Consider the following 9056-nt stretch of genomic DNA (forward strand, 5'->3'; position numbering starts at 1 on the left):
TTGTTGTTAATGTGAGTCAAATTTGACATTCTTTTACCTCTCATCTGTATGAATCAACACTCGAGCTGTAAATAAACTGGAATGATAAAGCATCATGGCGTTACTTTCTATTACGTCCCTCCAGGAAAACAAATTCGAGCACAATACTCGATTTATTTATTTAAATTCCTTCAGAGTTGAGACGTGACGTGTGACGTCATCAGAGCACACGTTAAACAAAGTGTACTGAATGTGGACACTTTTAAACAGTGGTTTGAGGACAGTTTTGCCATGTTATGTCCTTGCGCAAGATTTGGACACGACTCGTATCTTTACAGTATTCTTTTTCGGCACTTTTGTCTTCTGTTGCAGGACTTTCAAAGAACTTAAAGCATGTATGCATGTGCATTTCCATTAACAAAAAAGATCCCAAACACTAAAGTGATGCATATGAACTTACTTTATTTCAAAGACATTCAGTTTTTGACAGCTTGTTAAAATGCACTGCAACATGATATAATGCTACATGCCAAATACAGTCCTATACATGAAAGTGCAACGTCACAATGGGTTAAATGTACATACTTAATTTTCATTCAAAAGTGGTTACATGTTTGGAAAGAGCTCTATTCTTAAAATTTCATTCTTGGAACGACGCTTCAGAGAAAGACAGGCACACGACACATCTGTAAGCAGAACAGGCTCCTCCTCTGTACACACGTCCTGAAAGGCACTTTCGCGTGAACACACGGCGTGCATGTGTGTGGGTGTGAGGGGAAAAAAACGTGTGAGTCTGTACACACGCACGCCGTCACGCGAGAGAGCACCAGTAGAAACGAGGTTTAAAAAAAAAATTATCACCCACTTAACGAATCAATAAATTAGTAGAAAATATTGCAGGTAGAAAAGAAAAAAAATACATCAAGAAACAATCAGGAAAAAAGTGAGAATTATTAGAATTATTTGTGCATAAAAAAGTGAAAACATGGCTGTTTGGTAGTCACATGACCTCTCTTGATTCAACTCCTCATCTTTAAGCAGATCTATACATTTGGATCAGCCCACAAACACACACACACACACACACACACACACACACACACACACACACACACACACACACACACACACACACACAATCACACTTCACCAGTCATACAAGTACACTAACAGGAGAGCCTGTTACACATGAAAAAGTGCGCACACACACGCACACACACACATACTGGAAGTACAGGCTAAAAATCAGAATGGCAATCACTACACTCTTAGGAAAACAGGTTAAGCCTAGAACCCGTGAGATTTGAACCCGAACCCTTCATGCTCTGCACAGAGAGAATTTCCCCTTTTAAGAAGCGAAGAACCCTTGTTTTTTTTCTTTTCTAAGAGTGTTTAGTCTGCGTCTAACGCCAGAATGAAGGTGTTACTACGGCAACCAAAGAGAGGGTGTGGCCTGACATGCTTAGTCACACCATGCCAGATTCATCACTTCAACGCTTTCCTCATCCTTCCCTTCGCCAGTCACACACAATTCCACAACAGGCTCTTATTAAAGCTCATTAAAGACACGACACGGGTGCCCTCAGAACGGCCGGGCTCCGCCCCTCCTGCAGCGGCGTCCAATCAGGTTGCGCTTCCACGGTGAATAGGAAGGTTTTTGTGGTGATCAAGGCTTCATGTGGTATCAGAGTGAATAAAAATAAATAAATAACGTGGAACATTCAGTTAAAGGAGCAATAAGCAACACTTCGGTTTCTGTTTGTTTTGTTGGATTCCTGGCCCTCTGATTGACACGACAATATTCACACCGACCCCAGGGTCATCGACATAAAACATTGACACATGGAATATCATAATATATTACATTTAGTAGAATAATGTACTGTATTTCAACGGAACATTTTGCTTACTGCCCCTTTAATACATTCAGACTTTTTTTTTACATCACCGGCCCTCTTTTTGAGGCTAGGTGCTACATTCACCATCAACACCCTATATGTGATATATCCCTTTTCCCATGATGCACCTGTTTTACTTCCTTCAACTCAAATAAATAACAAAACAAAGAAAGCAGCATAAAACTGTAAAGATGCCCCCCCTTTATTTTGGCAGGAATGACCTTTCATAAGGCATGGCAAATTAAAGCACTTATAATGTACTGCATTGAAAAAAAGCACGACACTTTCTGAAGCCAGACTCCCAAAACCTATCTCTCCCTCTCTCTCTCTCTCTCTCTCTCTCTCTCTCTCTCTCTGCCATCTCTGAATGTGTTCCTTATAAAAGTATCTACGCACACAGACACAGGTAAAGTCCTAGTCATATTATTATTTTTTTTAGAGAATATGCACGCACACACACCACCCTGACGACACGGTAAATGATTATAATATCGTAGACTAACTCTACTTGACTCTTCTTGTGTGGAAGCTATTCAGTATTAACACAATCACCCTGTCTGACCCTCCGTAAGCGTATGTAAGTCATTCCTTAGGCTTATTGCCGACCCTGTTTCTCCTCAGGTTGGACACGTTGCAGGCTCACATGGTGCCCGATTTGTCGTTAGGGAAGTTTTGGGGTGGAGTCGGGGGCTGTTGAGGAGGCTGAGCGTTATTTTTTGGCAGGATGGCAGGTTTGGGGCGCAGGGCTGGGGGGCGGAGCGTCACGCCCAAGCGTGGAGAGGGGAGTGGCTCGGGGCATCGGCGGGATGCTGGGCCAGGTAGAGGTGGCAGGGGGCTGTGGGGACTCAGTGGGCTCGGTGAATCGGACGGGCTGGACAGGGTGGAGGGGGTTGAACCTGACGGGAGGGAGGGGCTGCTCTTCATCTGCTCCAGCGTGTCGAGCACCAGGTCCGGCTTCCCACTCTGCCGCTCCAGCTCACGCAGCTCATTCAGGGCCAGGCTCATGGTTTCCTCAATGTCCTGCACATTCACGCCAAGGATTAAAAGTCAATGTAAAAGTATTGGCACCCTACATAGATAAAACAGTCATGTCTATTTCTCCATGTGTTCAAATACTTTATTAATACTTATGAACCAGTTGTTGCTCGAGTGATAACATGGAACCGTTAGCGCTTTTACGGTTTCGGATCACGTATTTAAAAAACACTGCCGAGATTCACAGCGATGGTGAATTTTGAAATCTGATTGGTCAGAATAATTATCAAATAGATCAAAATTAAATTAAACAGCTAATTAATTATTTTTTTAAATAATTTAATCATAGGTTCATTATAATTATGCACATTATAATTATACACATTATAATTATAATTATTAATGTATGATATTAATCATAATATAAATATAAAAGGGTTATATTATTCATCTTTATACGAGTGTTCTCATCCGTTTCTATAGTAACCATGTAGTTACAGTGAACACAATTAGATTAAAACAGGAAAAAAGAGAAACTGATGAAATGGTGAAAAGTTTTATTTTACTAAACTACTTAAAGGCAGGGTCTCCAATTTTTGAGAAATGCTTCAGAAAACTGAGTCGGGCCGAATAATAAAGAAAAATCAAAACAAAGTGTAGCCAATGGGCAGAAAGGGGCGGGGCCTGTCAATATGCAGCAGAGAGAGTGTTCAGTGCGCATGTGTGACATTAGCAGAAAGCGGTTTTAACATTGACATAGAGGATAAAAACAAAGAAAGAAAGTGAAGAAAGTCTTACGATAAGGCAAGAAGTAGGACGTGTTAATATAGGATCAGCTTTCCAGCGCTGGGGAGAATTGGTTTTGCTTTGTTACACAGAACTAATATATGCCTTTGTCCTTTGCATGATTATGCTTGTGTGTCATTTTTGCTTGTTTGTTTATCTGCAATCGTATTGTTCTTCCCTTCAGCTATGATAAAGACACATTTCTTTCCATTATTTGCCTGGGTTACGTATGTATGTGTGGGCGGAGCTATCAATACAGGGGTGGGACCCAATTGGGTTAGGGGTGTGTTTGTTTTGGTGATTTCAAATGTCAACATTGGCTTTCAAACAATGGAGACCCTGCCTTTAATACTACTGAATACAACAGACCTTATTAGTGTAGGTTTTATTTGTTTGTTTATTTATTTAAGCACAATTTGAATTTGTTTTAGAAAAATTCAAAAGAATTTCTGAGGACAAAAATGCCACAAGCATGTCTTTTTGTTAGAGATAAACAGATAAAGAGACAAAGCTAGAACAGAAACGAATAAAGCCGTTTGTTCATATTAATTATTGGTGATAAATCGCTAGAATTTGTGTGTTTAATTCATGACTTTTTGAAAGATCATCTCGAATTCATTAAACATCTTAGAGGATGAAAAGCTTGCTGTGGATATTAGAGCAGCCAAATTGTGTATAAAAAATTAATGTGAACTTTAATTGAATTAAAAAAAACGCATGCAGCGAAGGTTACAGGACATGTTCGTGTCTCATTATCCGGACGAGCTGAAATGTAATATTTATAATAAATATAATACTTATATTTTTTTAAATAATCAAAATAATTTTTTTTGTAATAAAAAAAGGAAAACATTAAAAAAAAAAAAAACATTCCAATAGTTTTGATTTCTTTTGTTGTTTAGAGAGTCAGATTCTGTCATTTTTGATGGAAGCCTCTCTGAATGAACTCAGTTTTAGGCTTAAACTAGAATTGTGTAATAAACTTTTTATATGAAAGAATATCGCACTGATTATTCACACTAATCATACTGGTCTGCCACCAAACTCTCCAAATTCATATTCATACTTCTTTTATTCCTATTAAAATAGTACTGTGATTATTTTTATCCTTTTTCATATATTATATTGTTTTTATTCTGGTTTCTATGACGAGGACATTTGACATAATGTAGTGTGTTTCTGATTGTATGTGAAATAAAATGTGAATTTGCTCAGGGTCACTGACCTGCGCCATGGTGTGTGTGTTGAGTGTGCGTGTGCGCTGCTCAGGGACACTGCAGTGCAGTGAGGACGGGGACTGGCGGATGGGTGGACTCTCCCTGTCCCTGTCCCTGTCCCTGCGCAGAGATTCGTGACGGCTGATGCTGGAGCTCATAGTGCCGTTGCTGGTGGTGTTGGTGGAGTTGTTGTTGTTGTTGTGTCCTGCACGGCGCCGTGTCGTTTCGGGGCTGTCCTGATGTCCGCCGTGTCCACGCAGCAGCTCCCGCGGGCTAAAGTGTCCCGTCACTGTCACCGTCACCGGCGGCGAGCTGCGCTCCAGACCGTTACCATGGCAATGACCTGGGGCACGGCGCAGGAGAGCCTCCGTCCTCTTCCTGTGACTGGATGTGGAGATGATGATGAATCGGTTAATAGAGAATTAGTGATTAATTTGTTCTCCGGGGGTCAGTAATTGGGTTTTGTGGGAAGGTTTTAATGTCGATGTGTGTAATAGTGTGAAACATGTGTGAGTCAGGCCTCAGTTCTAGTCGAGTGGAATGGAATTTCCTTCGAACAAGACCTCGTATTCCTCACAGCTGCACTCAGATGACGTAGAAAAAGGAAAAGCACTTTTTTCCGTCTTTTAGGGTGAGTATGCATCTGTGTCTGTCGAGAACACGATGTGTTCTCTAACATTTCTGTTAATTGGGAAATGAGTAAGCGTGTGTGTATGTGTGTGTGTGTGTGTGTGTGTGTGTGTGTGTGTGTGTGTGTGTGTGTGTGTGTGTGTGTGTACTCACCGGCTGATGAAGGTTTCTGGCAGTCTGGGTTCAGTCGGGGAGGTCAGGGATCTCCTGGAGTTTACTTCATCTGTGGGAGTGCTGCTGTGTTCACTGTCTGCTTTCTGACTCAGTGTGTCGGACATGGCCTCCTCACTGAAAGCACAACAATCTCATGCATTCTTCCTTTCAATTTCATTTATTTCATTAGAGTCTTTAACAATGGACATTGTCTGAAAGCAGCTATTTATAAAATATATAAATTCAGGATATGAATCATAAAGGTATAAATTTATCATTAATAGTCAATACAGAGGTGATAGTGAGACCAAATGAAAAGCAGATAAAGTAAGAATGAATAAAATCAGAGACACCGCAGCAATAACACAACAGGGTTACTGTAGATCAACACAAAGCTACAGCTGTGTGATCATTTTCTCACTCACTCACTCACTCACTTCCGACTTCACTCACTTCCTACTTCACTCAGTCACTCATCTTCTTCTGTCTCTCTCATCCCTCTCTCCTTCTGGTGTCTCTCGCGCTTTCTCTTTTTCTCCCTCCCTCTGGTGTATCTCTCTCAGACCCCCCCCCCCCATCTGGTGTCTCTAACTCTCTCCCTCACTTACCCTCCTTCTCTCTCAATCCCTCCCTCATTTTCCCCCTCTCACTCATTTATAAATGCACAAATTAATACTCATGATGAAATATTATTTAGGGAAATAAGATGAGTAATTAAAAAAAAAAACAAGCTAGACATTTGATTCACCCTTGGTAATGTGTGTGTGTGTGTGTGTGTGTGTCTGTGTGTTCAGCTCTGCACTCACTCCTGCAGTGTGATATACTGGTGTGGTATGAGTCCGTCAGTGCCGTTACACCGTCCCTCCCACCAGTCTTCAGAAGCTCTCTGGAAGAGCAGCAGAGTCGCTCCCTTCTTAAAGGACAGCTCACGACCCGAGCGACCGACATAGTCAAACTTCGCTATGGCCTCCACCGGCTCCCCCTCTGTGGGATGTGCAGAAAAAAATAATCGACAGAATCAGATAAATTATTAGGAAAAAAAAAAGGAATCAACATTGACATTGGACGTGTGTCTGATGCTGGAACTTCATATTCACTCTCACTCATTTTCTACCGCTTATCCGAACTACCTTGAGTCACGGGGAACCATGTGCCTATCTCAGGAGTCATCAGGTGTCAAGGCAGGATACACCCTGGACGGAGTGTCAACCCATCACAGGGCACACACACCCTCATTCACTCACACACTCACTACGGACAATTTTCCAGAGATGCCAATCAACCTACCATGCATGTCTTTGGACCAGGGGAGGAAACTGGAGTACCCCCCCGAGGGACAGGGAGAACATGCAAACTCCACACACACAAGGCGGAGGCAGGAATCGAATCCCAACCCTGGAGGTGTGAGGCGAACGTGCTAACCACTAAGCCACCGTGCCCCCCCGCCCGGACCTTCATACTGAGAAGCATAAATCACTAAATCTTAAAAAAAGATTTACCTTCTTCACTGGTCTGAGTTTCTGTGCCACCATCTTGTTCTCCTTCTTCAAACACTCCAGGCTCACTGTATGGACTCTCACTAGAAAAGAAAGAAAAAAAAAACGACCCGAAAAGAGCTTTCAGAAGACAAAACAAGCCAAAACGTTTACTTTTTAAAACGTTTCTTACACACTGTTAACATGTAGCATTGTAGCAGCAACTTCAGTCGTTTATCAGGAAAGGAATTTTCTCTCAGGAGAAACCAAACAAAAGCTGTTCAACACAAACCTCGTTTTTTCTTCTTCCTTCGTCTCAAATTGTTGTCTTGTGACATCAAATAATGAATTAGTAAAACTCTCTTTTACTGCAGTATGATACAAAACACTCAATTCAAATATGTTCCCTTTTCCAAACAGATGATTAGCTCGCTAATTTACCACAGTAACTAATGAATATTCATGTCTAGTGGGAGGGGGAAACCTACAGGAACGATTCTGTCAGAAAACATGCCAGATGTGTTTTAGAAGAATTTATCATATACTTTAAATAAATGTTAATAAACGTGAACACACACTAGAGGCAAAATTCAAAGATTAAGAAGATGATCAGAAACTCATTAAAATCTTCAAACAAATGACACGTGGAATTCAGCTGGTTTGTTTATGTGGAAAATGTAAATGTTTAAGACAAGTTTGTTCTGTTTTGGTTTTCTGTACAATGTGCAGTTAAAAACCTCACAATTTTCCCCCTCAAGCTATTTATGTAAAGCTCTACAGCTCAGGATTTAAAGGTTTTTATTTTTATAACTTTTCTTTGCTACCTTTTGTTGTTTTATGTTCCCTCATATTCACCCTGTTCACTCCACATTCTCTCCTCTTCTCACCCCTTTTTCTCTCCCTTTTCACTTCACATTTTCTCTCACATTCTCTCCTTTTTTCTCACATTTTCTCTCACATTTCTCTCCACATTTCTCTCCCTTTTCACTTCACATTTTCTCTCACATTCTCTCCTTTTTTCTCACATTTTCTCTCATAATTCTCTCCACATTTCTATTCATTTTCACTTCACATTTTCTCCTACATTTTCTCTCACATTTCTCTCCTTTTTTCCCCACACATTTTCTCTCATAATTCTCTCCACATTTTCTCTCCTTTTTCACTTCACATTTTCTCTACTTTTTTCTCACATTTTCTCTCATAATTCTCTCCACATTTTCTCTCCTTTTTTCTCACATTTACTCTCATAATTCTCTCCTCATTTTCTCTCCTTTTTCACTTCCCATTTTCTCTCGCATTTCTCTCTACATTTTCTCTCCTTTTTCTCACATTTTCTCTCACAATTCTCTCCATATTTCTATTCATTTTCCTCAACCCATTTCTCTCCTTTTTCACTTCACATTTCCCCCCATTTCTCTCCCCCTTTCACCCCACATTTCTCTTTACTTTTCTCTCCCTTAAAGGCAGGCGCTTGTGTACAAAGCTGGTGATCTCGATGCTACTGAAAAATCTCGTCTTTGGTGTTTTTCCTTGAGAAAATCTGCCATTGTTAGATGTGTAACTTTACCTGTATACTTTTTGCATGTTGTTTACTTTCAGTTTCCATTGTATGCACTCTACATCTGTATTCTAATCAATTTTAAAACGCATTATGTTTCTCTGTACTACTATATTTTTATTTTTAGTCTACTGTATTTTTATTAAACCTTTTCATTCCATCATGTGTGTAATAGGTTCGTAACAAATACAGAAGTTTGAACCTTGAACCATGTAATTACGGGTTTAACGTGTCGGCTCGGGCGATGATTTCCTGCATTCTCACCAGTACTCTGTGGTGCTCATACACTTCTCGTAGACGGGTCCCTCCAACTCTTTGGTGTCAGGGAAGATGACCTCGTGGTGGATGATGATGGTCTTGATGATCTCGTTGACGTGCGCCTGGC

General features: G+C 40.7%; 1 protein-coding gene across 1 annotated transcript in view; it reads right to left on the reverse strand.

Annotated features, from left to right (window-relative positions):
• Positions 1-421: 421 nt before the first annotated feature.
• Positions 422-9056, reverse strand: part of srgap1b (SLIT-ROBO Rho GTPase activating protein 1b) — a 48074-nt gene continuing 39439 nt past the window's right edge. The window contains exons 17-22 of the mRNA XM_027151757.2: positions 8936-9056; positions 7138-7217; positions 6445-6622; positions 5639-5773; positions 4864-5239; positions 422-2897 (exon numbers count right to left, since the gene is read on the reverse strand). The exon at positions 8936-9056 is cut by the window's right edge and continues 104 nt beyond it. Of these exons, the coding sequence (XP_027007558.1) occupies positions 2517-2897; positions 4864-5239; positions 5639-5773; positions 6445-6622; positions 7138-7217; positions 8936-9056 (1271 nt within the window). The 3' untranslated portion in view covers positions 422-2516. The remainder of the gene's footprint in view (positions 2898-4863; positions 5240-5638; positions 5774-6444; positions 6623-7137; positions 7218-8935) is intronic.

The sequence above is a fragment of the Tachysurus fulvidraco genome, chromosome 19 (genome assembly GCF_022655615.1).
Source record: "Tachysurus fulvidraco isolate hzauxx_2018 chromosome 19, HZAU_PFXX_2.0, whole genome shotgun sequence".
In the NCBI taxonomy this organism is placed as follows: domain Eukaryota; kingdom Metazoa; phylum Chordata; class Actinopteri; order Siluriformes; family Bagridae; genus Tachysurus; species Tachysurus fulvidraco.